Source organism: Meleagris gallopavo, chromosome 3 (genome assembly GCF_905368555.1).
Source record: "Meleagris gallopavo chromosome 3, MGAL_WU_HG_1.1, whole genome shotgun sequence".
In the NCBI taxonomy this organism is placed as follows: domain Eukaryota; kingdom Metazoa; phylum Chordata; class Aves; order Galliformes; family Phasianidae; genus Meleagris; species Meleagris gallopavo.
This window is the reverse complement of record NC_139406.1, coordinates 61,326,896-61,353,605: the sequence shown is the minus strand read 5'-3', so window position 1 is coordinate 61,353,605 and position 26,710 is coordinate 61,326,896. Positions and strand designations below refer to the sequence as shown.

The 26,710-nt window shown below is 40.2% G+C and overlaps 1 protein-coding gene across 8 annotated transcripts in view; it reads right to left on the bottom strand.

Moving 5' to 3' along the window:
• C3H8orf34 (chromosome 3 C8orf34 homolog) overlaps positions 1–19,500 on the bottom strand; it is a 284,853-nt gene extending 265,353 nt beyond the window's left edge. For 7 of the 8 annotated variants that reach the window (XR_014882562.1, XR_014882563.1, XM_085221225.1 and 4 more), the window contains exon 1: positions 19,080–19,285. Coding sequence is in view for 6 of the 8 variants with exons in the window: in XM_085221225.1 (XP_085077351.1) it covers positions 19,080–19,148 (69 nt within the window). In the remaining 2 variants the exon portion in view is untranslated. Of the gene's footprint in view, positions 1–19,079 lie in introns of all 8 variants that reach the window. The other variant, XM_085221230.1, reaches the window with a different exon arrangement.
• Positions 19,501–26,710: the final 7,210 nt, after the last annotated feature.

The following is a 26,710-nucleotide window of genomic DNA, read 5'->3' as shown; positions in this document are numbered from 1 at the left end:
ACAGGAAGTCATTTCACATAAAAACAATTACTTGATTTGAAGCTAAGTGTATCCTTTTCCCCCTTACAGGAAAGGTCACCCTGGTTTGCCTTCTACAGGTAACACAAGATACTATGCATCTTAACAGAATAATTATCTGCAAGCTGATATCTGAGCGCTCTCATTTGAGAATGCACAACCCTGTTCAGTTTGGTTCCACACAGTTCATACACTGCGCTCACTGCAAATGAAGATTATAAAATTCTCCTTGTTTACTAAGTAATAACCAATAAAAAACTCACTATTTACCCTTTTATTTTTTTCTATACCCCAGTGGATCTTTCATCTTTTTATGTACTATCATCTATTACATGCTACCACTTGATACTGGAAACTGCAATAGTATCAGTGTAGCTGAATATGACTTCAGCTCCATTTTGGAAGACACATTAGTAATTCTAGTTCAGTTGGAAGTAAAATACACCTCTGATTGCTTCCATATTCACATTTATCATCCATCAGTTCAGCCACAATTACTTGTATGACTTTCCTCATTAGCGAGCAAGACGATGGAGAAATTGCCTTAATTATATCTTTTTTCCCCTTAATATTATTTTTAAAGTTCTGACAGATTTATAACATGCTTAGCCTTCATGGATAATCACTTCATTTGGAGTCAAATTAAAATGGATATTTCCATGCTTAAAGCTGAGAAACTTCTGAGAATGAATATCTCAGAAATATGAATATCACAGTCAAACTACAAAACAAACTAAAGATGAGGCTCATAAAAAAAAACAACAACAACAACAAAAAAAAACCAACCACACACATCGTGGTTTTGATCTAAGTAGTGCAAGCTAGAAGGATTGAGGTGTAGAGTGTAACGTGAACAGTGAAGAATCAAGTATGAGAGAAGTAGAATCAAGGGAAGGGTAAATTAACAGAGTGCAGAGCTGCCCATGGGCTACCTTCTGGGCTTCCCAGGCTGTCTCCTGCTAGCACTGCCAAGTTCTTTGCTCTGCCTGAGTCCTGAGAAAGTAGAGTCATTACCTGTCTCCATCTGCAAATGGTCCAAGCTGACAGAACAATCCTCAAGGCCTACTGAAGACAAACAGTAAGCTATCCAACAGTCTGGTCTTATGAACTAAAATCCGTACTTGCAGAGCAGGCACCCAGCTTACCTTCTGAAAAGGCATGCTCATACTGCCAATCCCCCTAGATTCCCCCATTTGCTTACCTGATCTACCAGAAATCACATGCACAACATGTCTGGACAATTTCCAGCACTGTATGGTACCTTTCTACTGTTGCACCCAGCAGATAAAAATACAGTGATAATGGAGTTTTTCAGCTGATGTAGATTAAATTACATATAGGAAGGATAACCTGTTACCTTCCTTTTGCACATCTTGATACACACCCAGAAAAAGCCACCAGGAAATAAAGAAGTAAAAGGCACAGAAGGACAGAAGATGGCAACCATGACTCAGTTGTCATAATAACACTTACCGAAATAACATTTAGCTCTGTTCATAGAAGAAATTACAAATTTTATACTAACTCTGAAGGATGTAAAAAAATTATTTTGAACACTGTATCAGGACAGTACATTAATTATTTCCACATCCAAACATCAATTCCCTAAGTAAAGACACATTTACATCATCTCACACAGAATTATTATTTGACTGTCTTTTTCACTTAGGTTCGCCTACTGGAATCAGAGCAAAAAAAAATATTCCTGTAACCAACACAAAATTGCATTTACACGGGTGGCATTACTAATCAAAAAGAGGTCTAATCACTATCAGAAAAAACAGCAGCCTCTTCCCCTACCCCCATACCTTCCAGACTCAGCTCATTACAAAGCAAGTTCCTTCCTCTGAAGTACTGTGTATGAGAAGAACACATTCCTATACACTTTCTACATAGAAAGAGGCACTGGTGCACTTACCTCAGACAGGACACTTCCTTCCTTGCAAGTGAAATGTCCTAAAATTATGCCCAGAAAATAACATCTCTCTTTAGCAAAACTGTTCATCAGAAGTGAAAGAATACTGTGTCTGTCGCACTCCACGCTGGAAAAATATTTAACATTGCAGATGACATACAGTAGATATTGGACATGATTTAACAGCAGAGATGGTCCACTGCCAAATGCACATTCTCTACAGCTCTGCAGTTGCATGGTTGTTGCAGACCTTTCTTCAGATTGGGCTTGTACCTGTCCCTTAATTATAACAGCAAATAACTGGATTCTCTCCTATCCATTTTTAAATAGGTACATTTCCTGTTTGCTTTCCTTCTGCAAATCTCACTTCCTATGTTAAAATAGTCAAAGTTGAAAGAAGTACCACACCTTGAATTGCGGAAGCACACTTGCAGTATGCTTTATATAAATCACAGTAATCAAGTGTTCTTAAAGCATATCCCCTAACTCTCATAAAGATTGTCTTTCAACTGGAACATCATTATTTGAATAGTTTTTGTGTAAGGCATATAATAAATGCTTAAGTACTGGCATAAATTAAAAAAAAAAAAAACCACACAAAAAAAACCAGCCATCTGGTAGAAGGCACATAAAAGCATTCCTTTATTCCATAAATATACATACATATGTTGGTGTTACAGCTGGAAAGATTATCATGATGATAATGGGAAAACAAACAGGTAAGGAATGCTCACCTGTATCCAAAGATCTAGGTTCACAGGGAAGACACCACAGAGGAGGGATCTCCAGAAAGAGATCCTTCCCTAGAGGCAGTCAGCCTCTAAATGGGTCTAGGAGGGGTGCAGCCAGGCTCCACCCTTTCCAGTCACACAGCTGAATTACCTACACCTGTGCTCCCATGGCTGATTCAGTGCTTGCCTCAGGTGATCAAACAGTGGCTCAGGCTGTGACTCAACAGTTGCCATACACTGTATTACTGATATACACCAGGATCATTGAACAATTCAGAACTCAAATGACAAACAAATTGTGGGTTGTCTAAAACCCACCAAGAAGGGTTGATCCCAATTCTCTCCCATAAATTAACTTTATCAGGCACCTAAACAAAGTTTCTTCCGTGTCAGCATCAGTCAACAGAGCTGTTACTACTGCTTCAGATTTAAACAATATGCTCAAGTACTACAGAAATTTGGAAGTACTTTAGAAGTATGGATCTCACAATTACTTTGATGTTAGAGAATCAGAAGAAAAAAAAACACCAAAATCCTCAGTGTTCCATTGAATGTGGAGTAAAAAGATACAAAGAGAACTTTTTGATTATTATAATAGACCCTATAATTACAGAGATTTACAGATTCCATTTTCTGTAATAATATGGTAAATTTTCATACGTTCAAATATGAGACCCAGGAGCGCATCTGAAGCAAAAGGTGATTATTGAAGTCCTCTGTGTGAAAATAATTGCATCATTGACATTCATTGTTGCTTGGTGAACATTTACAGAGACAAAGAGCAGATGAGAGCAGAGTGAGGTGGTGGGTGGTGTGTTTCAGCTGGAGGTGACCAGTCACTGTCACCTCTCTGGTGCAGAATTTTATAAGCATAGCATGCAGGCTCTTGTTCATTGCTGGCAAAAATGCATAGCAAGTAGTAGTGGCTACACTGAAAATGAGTGTCTTGAAGCTGATAATGTGCTCTATCAAATATGTGCTCTTTGCATCTGTTGCAGTTCCCATGGAAATAAAACGAGGCATTACTTTTGGAAGGACCGCTGTATTTTACATGTGGCCCAAGACGATTCTTCACTCAGTGCAGCTCAAGCAAGCCAAGACGTTGGACAGCCATGGCCTAGAGCTTGCAAACACTACTGGTCAATTCAAAAGAGAGCCATGAAGAGAGAGGATGGGTGAAATGCCATTGATATTGATGGCTGAGACAGCCTGTAGGAGCTTAAAGAGACAACAAGAGTATCAGTTCAGCCAAATTAGGAAGTATAGCTGAAAGTCAGCCTATCACAAAAACACTGCAGCTGGCTTTAACAAAACATTTCAGACCAGTAAATTGAAAGATGTAAAGGATCAGCACTTTTCAACAAGAACAAGAACAAAAATAGAAAAAGATATCTAGCCAGCTTTAAGTTGCAAGTCGTCAATTGCTGTCTTCCAAAATGTTGCCTATACATTTTACATTCTCAGATCTACTTACACCTGCTCATCATCACATCATTATGAAAGATTTTAAAACAGCATACCTTACATTTTAAGGATACACGTGAAAAATGATGCATGAAGACATAAGCTGAAGTATGAAGGTCCCAACTACTGCTAATGGTATTACTGAATCCTTCTTTTTTGTACCTCACAGTATAACACCAGCACTTACAGCTGAAAATGAAAATCATTCAAATTCAGATTCATATGTAAAGGGAAAATTGGGTAATTGGGAAAAAAGCTGAAACAGTCATATAGTTTTATCTTCGTGATTTTTTTCATGGGTTATTCATGATTCATTCCATTAAAAAGATCCTGGAATGCTCAAATCTTTATGGCGACTTCACTAAAGTAAGAAATGCTAACAACCTCCCTCACACGAGCTATCAAAAGCAGCTGAGAACTGCAAGCTATGTCAATATTGAGCCAAAAATGTGCCTGAAACGACGGGATGTTAGATACTTCTGTTTGGCCTCTGGGAGGACAAGTGCACTGGTTGCAGAGGCTTAAAGTTGACACTTATCATAGCATGCACACACATAAAGCAGGCATGAGATAATGGGGACAGCTAAATAAATATCAGCTTACAGAATCAGGATGCTCTTTTCAGCCTGAGTTATAGGTTAAATAAGCTATACATATGATCACAATAGTGAAGCAATTTTTACATTATGCAGAACATAAACATGAAAGAAGTTATGAATATAACTTTAAGGCTCTGCAGTAAAAAAATATAGAAACTACTGAGTAAATATTTTTACAAGAAAAATAGGCAGTAAAAAGGGGAAAATATATTTTTAAAAAGTCGTAAGAAATTATGAGTTCTAATAATTACATTACATGGATCAGCTTACTGAAATAACTTTCTGGCTCAAACAAGGTAATTTCAGCATATAAAGCAAATCAGTTTATTTCCAGAAATCTCCATTTGTGTCTTGAGTATCTCCTGTCACAGACCATTTAGTCAGTGCGCTCTCGCTAACCTACACAGGACACTAACTGCTATATCCACAAGCTGACCTTTGGGTTAAGTTTACAAACAAAAGATGAGAGGAGCTTGTCTTACAAGAAACCTGGGAATGTCTTTGCAGTGTATTTAAATAAATATTTGTTGTGGTTTAATTTGTCAGGCAGCTCAGCACCATACGGCCATTCACTGACATCCACTCATCCTAGCAGGATGGGGAAGAGAATAGGGGGCAAAAAAAAAAAAAAAAAAGAGGTAGAACTCTTAGGTTGAGATAAAACTATTTAATAATACAGAAAAGGAAGAGGGAAGTAATAGTAAACATTATAAATATATATTTACAAAAAATGTCATGTGCAATACAACTGCTCAGCACCTGCTGACAGATACCCAGCCAGGCCCCAAGCAGTGGCTGCCCCCCTACCAATTCCCTCCAGTTTTATAGTTTCCACGTGATGCCATAGGATATGGAACACTCCTTTGGTCAGTCTGGATGAGCTGTCCTTGTTCTGTTCCCTTCCAGCTACTTCTGCCATGTCAGCAAAGAGGCTGAGGGGCAGTAGGAGGAGCTGAAACACCCTTGGCTCCATGCAGCACTGCTCAGCAGCTAAAACATAGCTATATTACTGACACTCTTTTTCTCCTAAAGCCAAAGCACAGCATCATACCAGACACCATGCAGAAAATCAACTCTGTTCCTGCTGAAGTCAGGATACTATTACCATGCTGGTTGAGAACTTTCAGTTGGTAGTAAATGTAATTTTTAAGGGAATGTATCTGAATTGTACTTTTAACCGTAGTTCAGTTCATCTTTTCTCACCAGAGACTTCTACCATCAAGACTGCAACAGCTTAGGCAAGCACAAAAAAGTACTTCACTTCTCAAAGCTGAGACCTGGGTAATTTCAGAAGACATGCTCAGGTTTGGATTGCAGAGCTATTTTTAATAACAGTCAAAGCATAATTAATCTAATTTTCTTTTTTTTTTTTTTTTTTTTTTTTTTTTTTAAGAAAACAATGCCTGCAAATCCCTCACATATGTTTTTGTTTGTTTGACACAGCAAAGTAACTTCCCAACACTGACAGTGATTGTTCAATTAAAGCTTGCTGATGATTTGATTGCTGTTAATTTAACGTTAGACTAAACCTGCCTGGTTATGAGTGAAGGCCTTACTCTTGCATATTAGAGGCTCACTAGCTACGGAAGAGCTGCATGTGGGAACACAATGTGCTCACATGGAATGCACTGCAGTCTTGAGACTTCTCATGCTCTGGCACACTAGATAGGAGAAAAGGGAACAGGATATTTTATTTATTTATTTATTTTTAAATGTGTGACATCAATTAATGACATTAATAGCACTGTCAGAAACTAAGGCAGTACAACAACGAACAGGAAGCAGAAGGGACACACTGAGCAGTAAAAACTCCTAAACCATATAAAAGCTGTAAGAACCAGAGCAGTTTGCAATCTTTGTGCAGATAAATAAGACAGATAAAGGAAGGGGAAACACAACCAGAGAATACTACACGTGACCAATGCAGAAGGACAACAAAGGCAGAAGTAGGAAGAGAAGCCAAATAATGATCACCATCTCCATATTCCTACTGCACATGTTTATGAAAAGAGTCAGGAAAAGATTTTTTTTTTTTTTTTCAGTGTTTAAGTAAATGTTAAGCAGATCTTCATTTTCAACTTCATTCTTATCATTTTTCTATTACCACAGAAAAACATGTAAGAAAATAAATTCTCTTTTCTTATTTACCTCTATTCCTTTTTCACCCTTGCTGTCTTCTTGTTTCAGGCATTCTTGCTTCACAGGATAAGAAATCTAAATTAAATCCAATGCTCTACCAGCTTAGTTCCCTCTGTGCATCTTCTCTTCACTCCATATTGGCAAGTCTCCAATTCAGTCTTTGACTCCAGACAGCTTCACTATCTTACACTTTTTAGACTACAGGCAATATTATTTACAGGCATTATAATGAACTAGGGCACACTTAGGAGGAGCTCTGAAATATTATGTTTTCCCTGAGGACTCTAAATCAATCAAGAGTATGTGACTTAAAAAGCCACTGAGCAAACTGCAGTCTGCATTCTCTCCATGGTTAGTCCTGAGAGAGTTCATCCTCAGAGCACTTATGGGCAGTGCTCCATGATAGCAGACCAAGGGACTTAGGCATCTGGAAACCACATCCTTTTCCTCAGCTTATGTTTCTCTCGACATTTCTGCCTTGTCCTGAAGGAAAGCAATTTGAAAAATACTTACCTTCCTAAGTGTCCAGGTAACACTGAGTGTAATGAGCATGTCATGCCCGTACGGTCTGGGTACATGCAGTTACTGCAGGCAGCGTCTGAACAGAAATATAGAACCTATAGCAATTAGGAGGATCTTTGTCCAGCACAAGTGGAATCCTCAGGTATGTTCCCAATGCTTCAGAGTGTCTGCACACAGATTGCATGCACATACACATTTCAGCCTGAGAAATTCCAGTAAATACAGAATCCAATAATCTATCCTCTTTATTTTCTTCTGCTTCAAATACAGCTTAGTCACACCTCGTCCCCAAATTTCATCTCTATAAAGCTATTTACCTCACAAAATTTATTTATTCTATCTGCCCAATCTGTAAGTACTTCCACAGATTCTCTCCTAACATCATCTGCATCGTCTCTTTTCAATCCTATGAATCATTTCCCACATCTCCAGAAGAGGTAGGTTCCATTTACCTCAGCTTCTAGGAAGGATCCCAGCAATTTGGAGCAGGTTTTTTATGCTTTAGTGCACTAAAAGAAAATTAAGGAACCTAGAGTTTCTTCCAGAATTCCTTTCTTTGGGATACAGGATTGACCAGAGAAATCCTTCACGATCACTGGTTTACCTCCCCACTCATACAAACGTCAGCAAAGACACAACACCTATCAAATGCAACACAGTCTTGATGAAGGAGGTTTTGACACAACAGCCAGTGTTAGTCTAAGCGCTAAGGACACTTTAACTGGCAAATCCATACCCAAGCAGTATTGCCAAGGTCAAGTACTAAAAATGTAAGTCAGACACTGCAAAACACACACATTACTTTAGCTAAATTATTTTTCTTTGTATTTGCCTCTCAGCAATGACAAGCACTAAGCACTAGAACTTTTCATAAAGAAAAAATAAGAAACAGAACAGAGTCCAGGTGTCTATATGGACTAACACTATTAGAAAAAGAAAAGTAGTGCGTGTTGGTAGTGTAGCATTAATCTTTATATCCTGCATTTTTCTCCCATTTCTTATCCATTCTCGCTTGCATCTCCAGTGTACTCACATGGTCCATCTTCCCTAATCCATTGGGCCATCTTCCCTCATTATTTAGTTACTCATTTCCCACTGCTGTTCCTTCACAGAACAGACCAGGCTGGGCTCCATGATATTCTCCTCACCTCTGAGGAACTGCACCTTTAAAAGGCAACAGCCACGTGAAGCTAACTTCACATATTTGTATACTGGGCTGAGTAGCTAGATCTTATGAAGTGATCATGGAAATCACTATGCCCCTCTAACAGTTTGGTGTGGCAGAGGAAGGCAGTTGCACTCTTCTCCTTCCTCTCACCTTCTGACCACTTACATTTTCCCTCCTGAACAAATGGTGTGTACCTCATCAGCTCACGTGCTGAGCTACCAAGTTAAACCATGGGAACACTCCTCACTTGGCAGTCTTCCTTTTCTTCCATTTCCACTACCCACACTGGACAACTGTGATAAGAATGAGACAACCAGCAGTGCTGGAACAAGAATAGATAGAATTGAGCAGCCAAGGATGAAGACAAACAGGACCCACAGTAGTTGGCCTTTAGATCAGCCTCAGAACTTTGGGACTCCAGGTACTAAGCAACTCCAGTAAAACAAGCTTTAAGGGAAGGGAAGATTTAATTAAGAAGGCTCCGACACAGCTGAAAGTCCTAAATTCTCATGATTCAGGCCCAAGACAACAGCTCCTCTAGAAACCAACAAAAGAGCCTGATAAGCTTATTGTTCCAGCTACTAGAGAAATCTGGTGCATGAACAGAGTGATTTTACTCATTGAAAATTACAGGGAGCTAGCAAAAAGAGGACAGAGAAAAATTCTTCATGTAAATAAGTGCACAAGAAGGTAGCAATTTCCACTCTACACAGACAGAAATTTTGCAAGAGGTGACTGATATAAAATAGTCTTCTACTTATGGATGAACAAGTTCATGTGTTCTTCATTTTGTACAAGCATTTCCTATAAATGTAACACGTTTTCTCACACAGCTATTTGAAGTTAAGCTCAAAACTGAAGCGTTTCAGTGGAAAATCTACGTTTAATGATAATACAATACCATCATTGTATACGAGTGGTGAAAGAAAAGTGCCCACAATAACAGAAGAGCAAATCAAGAGAGGTATCCTAACTCCAGCCTAACAACCTTGACTGAACATTTTAGATGGAACTAAAAACAGACATTCTGTGAAATAGAATAGTCATAAGAAAAACTAACACAGCATGAGATACCACACCTGACATAACATTTAAGTCTGTCAAAAACACGTTCGATGCAAGTTTTAAAAGGGTATTACTCTTCATATTGAGTAGATATGGATGTTTGGGTGGCCTTGATAAAGATGTAGGTGTCCATTTCAACTGATAGTGCGCTTTTCCTACATCTCAGAATTAATTCTTCATAGAATCATAGAATCCTTAGAGTTAAAAGTGACCTCTGAAGGCCATCTAGTCCAACTCCCCTGTGTTGAACTGGGACACCTACAGCTAGAACAGATTGCCCAGAGCCCCATCCAGCCTGACTTTGAAGGTCTTCAGAGATGCAGCACCAACCACATCTCTAGGCAACCTGTCCCAGTGCCTCACCATCCTCACTGTAAAAGACTTTTTCCTTGTATCCAACCTAAATCTCCCCTCTTTATGTTTGAAACTATTTCCCCTTGTCCTCTCACCAGAGATGCTGCTAAAGAGTCTGTCCCCTTCCTTCTTATACAGCCCTCCTTTAGATACTGAAAGGCTGCTATCAGGTCTCCATGCAGCTTTCTGTTCTCCAGGCTGAACAGCCCCAGCTCTCTCAGCCTGCCCTCATAGGAGAGGTGTTCCATCCCTTGGATCATTTTTTGTGACCCTCCTCTGGATGTGCTCCAAGAGCTCTGTGTCTCTCCTGTATTGAGGACTCCACATCTGGATGCAGTACACCAGGTGAGGCCTCACCACTGCAGAGTAGGGTTAGGCTCCCACTAGGGCTAGAGTTAGGATTAGGTTTAGGCACCATCAGTAGGGTTAGGGTTGTTAGGGGTAGGGTTAGGCTGTTCTTAGGGCTAGAATTAGGATTTGGGTTAGGTTTGGGCACTATCAATAGGGTTAGCATTTGGGTTAGACTCTGCTTAGGCAATAGGATTAGGCAAACCTTAGGGTTGGGGTTGAGTTAGGATTAGGCACCATCATTAGAGTTAGGGTTCTTCTTACTGTTAGGGTTTGAGTTAGTGGTTTAGGTTAGGTTTAGGCTCCCCTCAGGGTTAGGGCTATGGTTAGGGTTACATTTAGAGTAAGGCCACCTTTAGGGTTAAGATTAGGCACCACTAATAGGGTTAGCATTCAGGTTGAAGCTAGGCTCTGCTTAGGGTTAGGCAGCATAAACAGAGCTTGGGGTTTGGGTCACAGGTTTTGTGTTAGACTCCCCTTAGGGTCAGGATAAGGATTTGGTTAGGAATAGGATTAGCATTAGGCACTTTCAATAGGATTAGGGGTTATGGATAGGCTCCCCTTGGTTATTGCTAGGCTTCCCTTGGGGTTAGACTCCTCCTAGGGACTTGGGTTGTTTGGGAAAGAAATGTTGTTTTTTTGCATAACAGTAAGATGTTATGACTCCAAAGAGATCTATAGAGGTGCCGTGGAGCTCTGATACGTGATAAATCCCTGCTTGTAGAACAGAAGACCTGTATTTTCAAGTAACATCAGGAAATATATTGGTACAAACCAGTTACGTGGTTTGAATGATAGACAGAGAGAAGAGGTTATCCCAGCATACCATAACATTTAAAAAAATAACAAAGAATAGGAGGAGAATAGAGAGGGGTCAACCAAGCAGCAAACAGGGGTGGCACATCTGCTGAGGGAATTAGAAGCATCAGATAAGCTGTGAACCCTGGAGTACTCAACTAGTGAGAAAACAGGCAAGAGAACTCATGCCAGGAAGTAGAAATATAAACCGTTGTATCTCTCTGATCCGACATATCTTTTCTCAAGGTTGCTTACTATTACAAAAGCATGAAATAAATTGTGATTCATAGCAAATTCTGCCTAAGCATAGACTACTGAATATGAACATTTCTTGCAGGGTTACGGTTATGATTTGGGTTTGGTTTAGAGATACAGGTTTGGGTTAAGTTTCTCTTAAGGTTAGAGTTTGGGTTAGGCATTATGAGTAGAGTTAGGATGAGGCTCCCTTGGGGTTAGGACTGTTAGGGTTAGGCACTGTCAACAGGGTTAGACTCCTTTTAGAGTTAGGCACCACCATTACGATAAGGGTTACGATTAGGGTTAGGTTCCCCTTCGGGTTAGGCACCTTCAATAGGGTTTGGGATAGGGTTTTGTTTTCATCAAGTGATCGCTGTTTGTCATAACCTTCAGTGATGTCTGAAACAGTAAGCATCCTTCATTGAGATGCCAACATTTTCCCACAATTCTGTCTGAAAACGGTTTTGCTTTCAGATCAGTTTTAATTGTTTTTCATCATTTTACGTACAGAAATGTCACGAATTAGTAGAGAAGATATTCCCCTCTCATATTTCACAGCTAGAAAACTAAGGAAGCTAAGAAAAAATAAGATATTTATCTGTACAGTGGGAAGAACAGAGAATACAGCAGATAACATCTCATTTTTATCAGAATATTACAGACATTAAGGAGTTCGGGTAGTCTTTATTATAGTTTATCTCTGGACTCGAGACGGTATCTATTGCCCCTCACTAATATAGTTAAAGAAAAAAAAAGTAGAGAAAAAAGCCACCAGAGAAACCACAATAACAAGCTATCAGTCTCCACTTTTTTTAAAAAAATTAATTTTTTAATTAAAAAATTTAAAAAACAGACAACCTTCTCCCTTTTTGTCTCTGCAAAACCTGCTAAACCAAAAGCTAAATGGAAACCAAAGGTGTATAGAGGGTATTTCATGGAATTGGAGATTACAGGAGATCACGTTGGAACATGGCAACAAGACAAAACTACAAAATAGCAAAGAGAGGAAATAATGAGGAATAAAGAAACACATTTGGCCACTGGAGGACTGAACATTCAGTGAAAAGATGCGAGTATTAAATGGATGGAAAACAGAATGGAAAAAGTGGGAAGAAAAGATGAAAATGGAAAAGAGTATTAATTAGATCTTCAAATTAGAGACCAGCTGTAGAAGAAAATGCTCTTTAATATTATGTTTCTAACTCAATTTTTTAAATCTTTCAGTTTACGCAGTAACACTTCTAAAAGAAGGAAGAACTAACAGGTATAATTATATGTGCATTTAATTAGTCAATGTCAAAATAAAGAAGCTAACAAATCCATTTGCTCCATAACAGTGAAGAGGCAAGGTGCATCACACATTCCCACTAAGGAATTCGGTCTAAGATACTATCACAGAATGGCCTGGGTTGAAAAGGACCACAATGATCATCTAGTTTCAACCCTCTTGCTATGTGCAGTGTTGCCAACCACTAGACCAGGCTGCCCAGACCCACATCCAGCCTGGCCTTGAATGCCTCCAAGCAACCCTTCAGAATTGTATTCCCACCCAGAAGCTCCAAAACCAGAAGGCTGAGACTATGCCAACCCTAAGTCCAGACAGGACCTAGCACAGTTGGAAAAACAAATCAGGAACTAAAAAGAAAACATTTGGGAAAAAAAAAAAAAAAAAGACTGAGTTAAGGCCATTGCCTTTTTTTTTTTTTAATTATTTATTTAATATTTGACATTTACATTTGTCCTTAGCATCAAAAGATTGGATTACTCAATCAAAAGAAGCAAACTATTTTAAGAGCTTACCTCAGGTTTAATTAATACTATGCACTAAATATAATCCAAAACTTGAGATGGACTTCATATCTCGATAAAAAGCAAAGAAAAAAAGAGCAGCAATAATAGGCTTATTTTGGTTCAGATTGTTTCATTACTAGAAACTGTCAGACAAAAATTCAAATCACCCATTGTTCCATTGTATGTCCTAGAGCAAAGACACCATTTTATTTTAAACAGGAATATCCACTAGTTCCAGAGCTTGGCACTGAGTTGTCAGACTCTGCTGGCCCTTGATGGTAACCTACTCAACTGACAAGTATTCCTCAGTCTCACAGCTATTTATTTTTATGGTAATATAGTTATGCCTTCTGCTCTATCTCAAGAAACAACGCAATTGTCATTTTAAGAGTCTAAAAGCATTAAACATGAATACAACAAAATGTAGCTATTATACATCTGTCAGTTGATAATATCATATTTCAGATACGGTACTTCACATTTGTTTATTACTATTGGACAAATAATTTCACTTTAATTCTTATTTCTTTATGTCTCTTGTGTCAGAAAGAACTTAGTAAAAGCCATTAAGAAAACTCAAATTTCTTGTTTAGTAATGTTTTCGCCACAGTGAAAACAAGCTTTATGTGACTATTGTGTATATTTGTGACAACACAAATATATACCCATATCTGTAACCTCTTTCACCACCCCATCTCAACATTTTTTAAGACCTTTGACTAATTTCAGGCAAATTCCCAAGGAGTAAATAGCACAAAAACCCAAGTTCCTCCAAATGGCATAAAATTCGCTAGTAGCAGGACCAAAACACCCAAGTTCTTTTAATTGAGGATAGAACTCTTTTCTTAAACCCTATTCCAAGCAGAGAATAATTATGAATGCCTCATCCAAAGGCAGATTTCTGACAGCTCTTGCACCTCAGTAGTCACAAAATCCAAGCAAAAAGCTTAAAGCCATCATGCATTGAATTGTTCGTTAACAGGAAGGAGTCTATCTATCATTTTCAGTAGGGTTTTTCACTTGTTTTCCCTTAAAGACAACTTTACCAAGACAGCCATTTTCATGCATAGTGAATAGACAGAAAAGCAAAGGACATTTCTGCATTATTTTTTCCACTTGACTTTCATTCCTCCATCTTTTTCCTCAATGCACACCAAGGCTACCACAAAATCCTGCTGTAGTAAGGGACAAAAAAAATAAGATTAAAACATCTATGATCCCTCACCCCAACTATGTGTAACACTACGGCATTTTCAGATCACTGCTGGCTTCCCTTGAAAAGTTGATAAATTGGCTTCTCTGAAGCAATGACAACTAGATAGCCAGCTAGAACTTCAAATTATGCTCGTGATGTTGAGATACTGAAAAACTTGGCCTTCCAAAAGCTCCATCTAGCTGCCTGAAACTAAATGCTTCCCCAAATAAACTCATTATATCTAGAATACAAACTGTTCCATGCTAGGGAAAGAATCTAACCAATTAAACAGAATATCAAAATAAAAGAAAAGATAATTTGAGCAAGCCCAAAAGACACTGCACATTAAAAATAACTTGGTTCTGAGAGGAATCTTAAGTTGTCTCTCTACATTCGTGTATTTAAGAACTGAGGGCAAGCACAGCTGCAGAATGTGGTCCAAATTCCAAAATTCATTCCCAGCTTTGACTAATTCAGTCACAAGGCACGCTATAAATACTACTATTCACCAAACAGGTGCATTACGATGCAGTCTTTATATTGTTTAAAATAAAAATTAAAGTTCTAAGCCCACAGTACCTGGAAAAAACTCCTAGGTAACTTTATTTTGAGAAGAGTTATTTTGGTTATCTATAATTCAAAAAAATTACAGACTCCTGGCTTGCATAACAACAGCGTACCTACTTGATTCTTTTTTGCTGTGGTTCTATAAATAAGAAAATTCCACAACACTGAATCTGTCTCTCTCTCTCAAAGATATATTGCAATCTGTTCTTAAGAGTGCTGATCCAGCTTTCAAATTCATAGAAACTAACCATCAGTACAACTGGATGCTGAAGAGATGCAGTTGCATAGAAGTCTAAACACACAAATACTCATAGGCATCAGGATTATTCATTGAGATTATTAGCACAAAAAAAAAAAAAGTTGGATCGGATGCTTGAAAAGCAAAGTGGGTCAATACTTCACTCAGATAGAAATGAGTGGGTGCTGATTCTGAATACTCTGTCCCAGCCAATTTTAGGCACACACCTCCTGTTCACATTTTAGAAAGATGGAAAAAAAACAACAGCAAGGCTTCGTCACAGTAATAATTCAGATTTAGAGTTCTTTTTACATACAAGAGTTAAATGCAAAAAAAAAAAAAAAACCTCAAAAAAAAAACAACACCAAGGTAGTGCTATGCTGAGCGTTGCCACAAAAATCCCAGAAGAGGCGTTTCTAAAGGGCATTCCTCAAATCTAAGCTAAATATCTAATCACAGTATTCTCAGCTGCTCTTACAGAAAGATGTCTAAACTTACAAAGTTTAAAAAAAAAAAAGACTAAAAAGACAAAAAAAAAAAAAAAACCATGAAAAACAAAACAAAACAAAAAAACACACAAGAAACACCACCACAGGATAAGCCAGCTCATGACACTCAAGAGAATGCAGGGAGTTAGCTTAAGACCTTACTATCAGTACTGAAGGCACACACATGGTCTAGGTCATTTAGAACTTCACCTATAGGTTCACAGGGAATTTTACCTGGAAAATCCTTCAGCACCTGTGACAGGAAATGGCAGCTAAGTAACAATTTTGAATTAAAGGATCGATGTTCAATGAGGAGAGGGGGCTGAACTATAGAAGTCGTTTTGACACAGTCTAAGATGCACACACTAATTCCCACCCACCTTCCTTCCTACCTTTAAGCCATAAATAAGAATGTAACTAGTAAAAATGCTTGGAGTCAAAAGTGAATGTGTGTTACCATTCATAGCTGAGAGGATCGAACTTGTACTATTTGGTATCAGGTACTGGTAGTCTGCAGGAGACTGATGCATGTTGAGTCAGCCCAAGCTCGTTAACTCCTTCTCCAGATTCACACAATCACAGCACAGCTGAGGTTGGCAGAGACCTTTGGATCCATCTGATCCAAGCAGCGACACCCAGAGTTGGGGGCCCAGGACCCCATCCAGGTGGCTTTTGAAGGAGGAGACTCCAAGGCCTCTCTGAGCAGCCTGTGCCAGTGCTCTGTCACTTGTCAGGTTACTCCCACCTTTCTAAGGAAGCCCTATGCTCTTCTTGCATCACATGTCAGTACTTGCTCTTCTACAATTCTCGTTCACACCAATCAGGAAGACAATTTAAGTGTCAAATCATACAACAATTCAGTGAAGAAATAAAACTGTATTCATCCGCACAATACAGCACTGGTAAAAAAAAAAAAAAAAAAGTCCAAAAGTACAAATGTCCTCAGGCAGAAGATACCACCAGTTAATGAAGTACAAAAAGCACAACAATGGTAACAGAAGGCCACTAGTACAGGCCAAGAAACACTATCAGAAGAGCTGCAAACTACTGGAGAACAACTGACTAATAACTAATGGCATTTACCTCTACTGACTGTAACGCAGGGGAATTATACTTCATTACCAGAACACCACCCAGTCCTTCAGCCACCAGCTAACTGTGCCTGCATAACCATCCAAGATGTAAGATGTTAAGTTCTCCTGATCCCTTATTATTCATTTATGCAAGTATGCAATATGATCTGTTTATGCATCACCATCCTTGCTTTCACTTCAAAAAGTCTTCATGTTTTCTCTTCACGTTTTTCTTTCCTGAGATTGTCCTCAATTACCCAATGCTGTTTTATATGTTCCCTGAAATGTTGGCTTGAAGCATATATTGTGCAATTACAATCACTACCTACTCAGCAAATAACACAGCAGAAAACTGAATCCAAGTCTACTCTGTTCCAACGTGGTATGTGGAAATAAATACTCTGCAAAAAAAGATGGCTGTCATCTATAACAATTGATGATTACTTAGCATCAAAGCCAAAAGTGGTGGAAGAAAATGCTGGCTGTTTCTGAATGAAAGATGAAACACAGGTCTCCTCACTCAGTGTACCAGAACTTTTATGGATATGAAGAACTGATGCGTTAGTGAATATAACTGACAGTTAGCAGTGCAATACATATATAATAGAAATACTAACATAGAGAGTAAGCTTCAATCCATGCATTGGTTTTGATCCTAGTAACTTCAGAAACAGTATTTCCCTTACTAAGAGTTATAAGATCAACCACATCTAAAAAAATAAAATAAAATGTTGAGAATACAAAGTACATCACAGTGATAAATACACATAGCTGTTAACTGACATTAGGAAGCAGAAGAGGCAAGAATTACGATCCTTTTCTTCCTAGCGTTACAGACTAAAATAACTTTCAACAGCTGCATGAATGCTTCTGCCTTATTTCTTAAATCCACTCACTACTACTGAGGTCTATGTGGATTCTGCACCTGAAAAATAAATCTCTTCCTGGGATTGAGGAGCACAGTAACAACCTGTGGACAGCCTGCAAGGTTTAAGGGACTTGAAGAGCTTTCTACAGACTCTTGCCACAACGAACACCTTACAGCATAGTGACTAGTGAAATACCGAGCAATATATGAAGTGCTGCAAAAAGCACAACTTCTTTATTTTTTCCTCTGCTTTTGGTAACTAAAGCATCCTACTGTTATAACACGAGCAACTTACACTATTGAGAAACTAGGTTACAGCACAGAAGAGTAATGTCAAGTAACTAGCTTGAATTTTAATGTGTAGAACAGCGATAACTGATGAACATTTAGAAGAAAATTACAGCTGTCAAGGGCCCAACTTCTCAGCAGCCCCAGGGCACTCAACTCCCATCATAATATGCACAAGTCTGTTACCTACATAGCAAGTGCCTCAACTGGAATGTCCTTTATTCAGAAATTGGACAGCACAAATGGTTCAGTTTCTATGAATTCTCAAACTAGAGAACTCTCAAACAGTTCTCTGGTATCTGCTTACAGTTTGATCAAACAGGAATTTATTTAGTGCACACAGCTAGCACTTCTGACAGCTAACCAACACAATCTGTCCTAACAGCCCCAGTCCATGCAAAATCTAAAACCTAACCAGGAGACAGAAGTTCCTGAAGAAAACTAGACCCTCTTTCATGCAGGGTGACCCAAGCGCGTACTGGAGACAGGTTATCCTCTCCACTATTTTCTCTGTACTGATAAACCAGCATAGAAGAGATTTCATGTGTAGTAGGTTTGACTGAGCGCAAGCCAAATACCAAAGAAGGGAGACTTGCATCCTGGGATAATACCGACGGAGTGTAACATATGTGCATTTAGATGTAAAAGCTGCACGAGAAACAAGACGATAAATGGTAATAGTCGTGATTGCTCTGGTACCCTTTTAAATTCTAAGCACCCATGGCTCATGCACAGAAATAGTACAGCACGCACATCTGCACATCTACAGATCCAAGCGAGCGCATCTTTCTAACGTTGAGAACCTACGGCAAAAATAACGTTCCCGACTGTGGGACTGCGAATGAAAACGTCAGGAACACCATCGCCACAGACTTTTCGCAGGACAGATGCACTCCCAAGCGCGGAGGGCGGGTTTTCTGGGGAGGAGGCGGCCAGGTCTCCCTTCTCGCCAGGTCTCCCTCCCTCCCTTCCTCGAAGGGGGTCAGCACCGCGGCTCTCGGGGCACCCAACCCCGCAGCTCCGGACTGTCTCCGTACAGACATGAAGGCGAGGGGCTGCGCTGGGCCCGGGATGCGGAGGAGGCACACGTGCGCGGCGGGCAGCGGATGCCCTGAGCCCCGCTCCCTCCCAGCCGGACACACGACTCGTGCCTGCGCTCAGCGGCCACGGCCCCCCAGAGGAGCCGCCCCCAGCGCGGAGGAGCGCGCCTTACCTCGAAGAGAGGACCGATCTTATTCTTCTCCAGGTAGGCTTGGATCCTGGTTTGCTGGTGAGACGCCATGAAGAGCTCCGGAGGTGGGAGCTGGAGCTCCTCTTCCCCGGCGGCGGCTGCTCCCGGCTGCTCCCCCGCCGCCCAAGGGCTGCCACAGCGGGAGCGGGGGACGGCGCTGCGATGGGGCGGCAGCAGCACCCCGAAGTGCCCGGGACGGAGCGAACTCGGGGAGCGGGGGCGGGCAGCCGGCTGCCAGGCGGCGGCGGGCTCTGTCCCCTCAGGGAGCGGCGTGCAGGCGCTGCCTCGAGCACAGCATGGTGCAGGAGGGAAAGAGCTGCAAAGGCGGCCCCGAGTCTGGTCTGCTCTGCTCCGCGCTGTGCGTGTGTGTGTGTGTGTGTGTGTGCGCGCCTGACAGCGCCTTGGTTACGGGAGCAGCCGCGGCTCCGAGCTGCCGCCCTCGCTACAGCGCCGCGCCCCGAGCCGCCGGCCGGGGGCTCCTGCCAGCGCGGCCGCTGGCGCCCGGGTTCCGCGCTGAAAAGGCGGGAGCGGGGGAAGGGGAGGAGAGCGGGCGGGCGGGGGCGGCTCTGCTCGCTCGCGCTCCGCCAGTCAGCCCTGTAGGTCAGCCCTGAGGCGAAAAGTTGGCAGGTCGTGGGCGAGCCCCTGCGGCGGCCCGGCTGCCCTGAGGGGAAGTTCCACGGGCGGAGTGTCCAGCGGCACCGGAGGAGCCGCTCACGGAGCTGGCAGAAAAGGTGTGGGGACGATAGCCAACACTTTTCCTTCTTTTTTTTATTATCCTAAAATCTTAAAGCACTGCGTTTCTCACAATACCGATAGCATTCCCAATTAGCTGTACGGAGGATCTTAATAAAACAGTTGAAGTGCCCAAGCGGACAGATGCTCCCTGGTTGCAAGTTGTGTCAGTTCCCTCTGGTAGCCAAAGGGCTCTGATCCAAAACCCCGCAGAGCAAATGGGAAACGTCCAGCTAGCTTCAGGGTGCAGCAAGTCAATGGCTACACCAGTATGTATTCCTTCTCTAGTTCAAGTAATTAGTTCCCCCACCTTTCCTAGTGTACGGTCATAAACAGCTTTTTTTCCCCCCTTCTCTATAGAGAAGAACAAACAAAAATATGCTTATCAGGATTTGACACTTGTGTTCTTCCTGCAATAACTGATTCTGTGTACCAGCATTCACCTGTTTAAAAAAAAAAAAAAAAAAAAAAAGGAAGAGTAGAAAAGGTGTATCTTATATTTTCATATTTCTTTTAAAAGCTTGAAACAGCTGTGGGGAGAGCTCACGTCTCAGCACATCTGCTGAATCAGATCATGCTGTGCTCTGCGAATGCTCCCCAGATCGAGAGCTGCAAAAGAAGGATGACTTCAGTCCAGAGTCAAAAGAACATAAGTTCTGCTCACACAGTCACTGACTGTTTTTTGACTTCAAAGCTCTCCTAACTGACCTAAAACTTCTGCCTCTACCTACTAGGAGGTCAGGTGTGAATCTGTGTGATAAAGATAGCTTGCTGCATACTCTGTAACATAGGCAATAGCTTGTAAAATCCTTTAACAGTTTCTCTGGAACATATTCAGTTTCACTATTCATCCCAGTTCCAGTGAGGCAGTTTTTGTTTTCTTTAGTAGCCACTAAAAATACTTTTTTTTTTTTTGGGGGGGGGGGGGTGGTTTAATCTGCTACTAGCAAATCTACGATTCATATCAGCTCAAAGTTTTAGCATATCATCTCCAGGAAGGGCAGCTACTTCACCTGGTGCCACTGAAATAACATCATGCTAAGCTAGTTTAATCAGCCTAATGAGTATCATAGTCATAAGGATTATTACCAGCGATGCAGGTTATCTGTAGTGCCTCTAATTATTCCTGTCAAATGAAAATGTTTTTAAGGCTTCACAAGTTTCCGATAGATAACTCTCCCACTTTGCAAAGCACTGCCTCTTTCCAATGATCTAAAAAGGAAAATAAGGAGAATGTATGTTTCTATAGCCATACACAGCCTGACTTTTCAAAGCAGCAGTACTTCAGACCTTCTGTGACCTGACCACACCAGCAACTCTGAGCTATCACTGCTCTACCGAAACCAACAAAAGGCAGAAAAAAAGAAACAAGACTATCAACAGTACAAATAGGAAAGAGGACTTATCAAAGAAGATTTTAAAGACAGTAGAACTGTCTGCCATTGCATGTTGTGCAATAGGACAGGATCTCAGTGTTAAAACTTCAGTTGTTTTTTGTTGGTTGGTTGGTTTTTGGTTTTGTTTTCTGAATGGCTCACTGAATGGCTGAGTTTGGAAGGAACCTGTGGAGGTCACCTGGTCCATTCCTCTTGCTGAAGCAAGGCCTTTGAGAGCCAGTTGCTCAGGACTATGTCCAGATGGCTTTTCAGCATCTCCAAGGACAGTGCATCTTTCTGATATCCATTTTGCTCTCTGTTTCCTCAGACACATAACTTAGACTTTGCAGGTGGTTTGTGCAACACTAGCAATCCTGCTGGGAAATTTTCAAAAGGCAAATGAAGAACTCATTTTCCAAACAGACACACTTCTTAATTCCACAATTCCTGTAACACTTACCTGATAGGTTATTCTTTGATATGGATTAGGCACTTGAGGGAGACATGAGCACAGACAGCTCTTTACCAAGAGCTTTGTGTTCCTGTTTTCCGGTTCAAGGTCTCCAGCAGCTCTCTAACAGAAAGCTCTGAGTGCTGAAGGATGGGAGTGCAGATGTCTCCTGCAGAGAACACAGACTCAGTGACATGATGGAGTAGGAAAAGAAACCTCACTGTTGGCGTTTTTTACTCTAATGTCGTTATAGCCCAGTTGTGGCATATAGTTGCTGTACTGTATTGTCCTATGATCCCCGTTTCATTTTTTAAATATTATTTGCTAAAGCCAAACAACATTTACTCGTAGGAACATATTTGGTATAAAGAGCAGTATACAGCATGCACATCTATGTAATGTTCTGGACTGAACTGTAGGAACAGTAACAACTACAAGAATTTGCACACAGACATAAAAAAAAATTAAGGTGTCCTGATTTCAAATCATATGCACCACTGAAGTGAAAACCATAAGGTACAAAAATCTAGAGAGACCAAAAAAAAAAAGCTAATTTTAAGATGCTTATGAAGACTCTATCCAGTTTTTATCCTTGGTCTTTCTCCATAATATCTGAGATTTGTGCATATTAACCATTGTTTTCTCATCCTGTCTTCACCAGTGGAAGAAGAGTGTGCACGATGTGTTCTGACTGGTTGCTTTTTGTTTGACTTATTTAGCTCAAGTAAGGTCCCATTAAGTAATTCCATAGTATTCTACATAATCTCAGTCATGTCATCCATTTTTCATGAACAAGATTGCTGCAGTTCAGACACTGAGCAATAAATTTTCAGATTATGGGCACTCATGGTACTCACTGGGGTTAAAATACCCAGGCAGTACATGCAATAAAGGCACTCTTCAGGAGAATCAGAACTGCCACTGCCTAGCAGAAAAGGAAACTGATGACTTGGCTATCTGTCACTCTGTGGTCACACATACTCAATGCCAAGTCAGCCATTTTCTCTCTGCTGGCTAAAATTTGATCCATGTGCTCTTTAGGAAGTTTTTTTTTTTTTTTTTTTTGTTTGTTTGTTTGTTTGTTTTTGAGATGGCATCTGAAGTGCAAGTTAGATTAATACCTAAGACAAATTTATAGTAGCAATATGTGAATTTATTACAGACCTTTACACAGCATTGTAGTTCCCAGTAAGTGTTTCTATGCTTCAACAATCAAAAATTGTTGCTTGAAATTTCTTAACATTCTTTCAAAAGAACAAATGAGAAAAAACAACAACAACATAGCATGCAGCTGGTGGTATTTTCTTTAAAAAAGCTTTCAATTTGTCAGTGTTTCCTTTGAATGTAATAACTCTATAACAAAGAGTTCTTCTTCCGTTTCTGTGGTGTGTTTCTATTGAATTTGGTTTTCTATACAAAGTTATTATCTACTTCACTAAGAGCAATGAGAGCCATTAGTCAACAGATAACTAAATATAGTTCTCATTGTATGTTTGTGCTTTAAAAATGCAACTGAAATTACCTTCGGGAAAATAAAAATCCCTCAGTTCCTGCACCTTATACACAAGGCAGTATTTTTTATGGCTAAAGCACAGCCTTGGAACTTTACAAACCCCTGTTGTAAAATTTTCCGAAACAGCATACACACACACTGGCTGAATATTGCAGTGCTTCAAGCTGTTTAAAATAATGGAGGTCTAGCAGTTCCTGACCTAGAAAGCTTCCATCTAGCTTTTTATTTAGTTATTCTCCTAAAAATGGATCTGCTCAGATAGTATGTTGTCAAAAGAAATTGAAGCATCTTAGTTTGTTGTACTGAAATACCCAATTTGCCTTTTATCCCATATCAAGTTAGCAGACAGAACTGGGAATAACGTCACTGGAAGGGTCATGCTAATGATTTTGTAGACTTAATCTTGTTTGGTGCATTTTTTTTAAACCTATTCAGTAGAGGATAATATCCCTACTAGCATCAACTTGAATTTATACAACCCGGAATATCCATCCTATGTTTTTATATTCACACCAAGATAAGAGCCATGCAACTTTAAAATCCATGCTGGATTCACTGTAAAAAAAAAAAGATCATCATTCTCCTTGAATGTTCAACCTGCCTAAGTTTTCAATATTTTGGCCATTACTAATGGTGATCTTGGCCACAAAAACTCAACCTCTGTGATAAAACATTCCTATTCCCTGCAGGTAGGTCTGGAACTCTTGGGAACATAAAAGCTTGCATTATCCACAGGCTCTCAATGGGGACAAGAGCAAAACACTAAAATCCTGGATTAATAAGACCACACTGTGCTTTAGCATGAGTGACTCTCTCTCCAACTTGTCTTATTCTCAGATATATTGTGTAATTTGTTTTCATTCTTCATGTTCACCTTCCTGTTTTCAGTAGCTTGTTTAGGAATGCCTTTCTCTCATCCTATTTAGAGACAAATGCATTTAAACGTCAAAAAATTAGTTACCTTATTATTAACCCAACCATTAACAGAAATCATTACCCTATGAAGAGTTTATTGCCACTCATCCATTTTTAGCATTTTTATAGTTGCTTCGTTCTGGTTGGCTACCCATAACCATAACACATAAGTAAAAGGAATAGTAGCACTACTAGAGCACACTGGTCATAGGTCAGGACCCATGTGTAAATCATAGAATGGCTTGGGTTAGAAGGAACCTTACAGATCATCTTGTTCCAATCCCTCCTGGCATGGACAGGGATTCCAAAATGTTAAATGTGCTCCAAGGACAGATCTGCTCTAAGATTTCACAGTTTAAGCGTGGGAGACTACGGGCAGGCATTGTAAGGAAGCCAACTTAGCTGACAAGGCTGCTAAGGAGGGCTCTCAGTACCAGCATGAAGGCAGATAGATCAGATCGTATTCAGGAACTTAACACTCAGGGACTGAAATAATTAAATAAAAGATTTGTAACACCAGCTACCAGTTACCTTCTTCTTCCTTCCGGAGGGATACAAATATTAATTTAATTACTTGGTAGTGGTGAAGAGCATAAAATACAGTTCTTAAGGAACTGTTCCTTTCCCCTCTTCTCCATGGCTCTGCCAGACCAGGAGCATCTGTCTGCACACTGTTATCATTTTGGGAGCATGGACGACAGCAGGGACTGAACTGAGACCTTTTGTCAAACCATGCCGTCTGGTCTAATTCTTCCGATCGGTGCTTAGCACCTCTAACATTGTGCAGACCAGCCGCTAGGGGGGAATAAAGAGTCACACTGCCGCCGTGGGTTGAGTTGGGCGCAGCTGTGCAGGACGCAGCTCAGAGGTGTCCACGAACAAGTGCAGCGCCTGTGTCAGCTGGCCAAAAGTTCGTGTTGCAGTCAGATTGCATTTGTGCATATTGTATTCAGATAGCAAGGCTTACTTAAAAGTCTATAAATCTGGAATATATTTGTGTACTCACTTGGTAATTACCATCAATGCTTGTACTGCTAATTACTTGCAGCAGTAAAGTCATGTATGCTCCCCCAGAACAAAAGCATTTTACCATGTTGTTTTTTGTTTTGTTTTGTTTTTAACTCAAAGCATGTAAGTCAGGCTGTTAGATACTTCCAGATAATCATATTTAAAGTGCTTTTCCAGATGATAGCTGTTTCAGTATTAGATGGGGGGGAAGAGGGGCAGCAGCAGAGATTGGTCACAAGTACCTCTCCAGCCTAGTATAGCTGCTAAACCATAGCTTCCTGTATGAGATGCAGTCTCCAGCAACTGCTGAATGCAGGCAAGGTTACTAATGCTGTTATAGAGACACAGAAACCAATCTAGACTGAGGAAGCTTATGACAGCTAGGTTTTGATGGTTTTGTGTATATAACTTTGACTCCTCTGCTCTTAACAGCACACATTTACGCTAATCAAGGATTCTTGTCACTCCTTTGGAATCCCCAAAGTGCACAGGAGATTGTTTTTCATATTACTTTTTGTTACCATCACATCGCTAAGAATGAATGGGATTATGCTAAGAGCAATGCCAGCTTCCAGCATTTAAAAAAGGAAAATTTAAAAAGACTACGCCAGAAATCATAAAGACACACCTTAAACTGCAGTGTAAACATATAGATTTAACAGTTTCAAAGGCTCTCGTCCACCCCAACTCCTGTTTCCCTCTCTGTGACACAAAGCTGTGATCTGTAGGAACTCTTTATTTTTTTTTTTAAGTGGAAGATTCTGTTTTTTATTTTATTGCAGGAACTAGAGGCAGAACAAAAGCCACTAGATATAAAAGGAGTAATGATAAAAAAGATATATGAGGTGGCAACACTGTTGTATCTCCTTTTCCAGGCTTGATGTAGCTGTATTTGAAGATAATACTCAGGGACAACAGCTTAAAACTTGAAAATTTACTAACCTGGAGATGTCTATCTTCATGCAAAAATACAGGCAGAGATATGACTTGCTTTATAGTGAGAGGGAGGCTAGCAATGATCCCATCTTAATTTCCTGTAGTAGGAAGCTTAGCAACCATTCTGTAATAATATCTCATCTTAGGTGATTACTGCTAATGCTTGGAGGGATGTGAAATTAGAGGAAGTCCTTGAAATATTAATGCCATTGCCCATTATAGTCCTCAAAGAGGAGGACAAGGACCTTGGACTGAATGTGCCATTGAATGCTTGCCCTTGGCAGCACTGCAGGCTATCACACACATCTGACTCTTTCTAAAGGGGGAAAATTCTTGGCTGATGATCCATCCCTTTGGGTTTGTTTTTCATGTAAACTGCTGGACACAACGTGACATCATCATGGTTGGTTTGCTTAATTGGAAAGAAAGATTGGTATTTCTGCTATGAAAGTAACTGGAGTTTAACATATCTGCAACCATCTAATTTTAAAAAATTTCAGCAGATTTTCCTAAAGCAGCATCTGCGCAGGTCTACATACGCTGCTGTCTTAATAATGAGTTGTATTTTCCACCTAATACACCAAATCTTAGCCATACAGCTGGTTCCCACTAGCTATTGCAAACTTTGGGCATTTAAATAATATGCATTAGAATAAGAATATGCATGAGACAATTAGCAAAA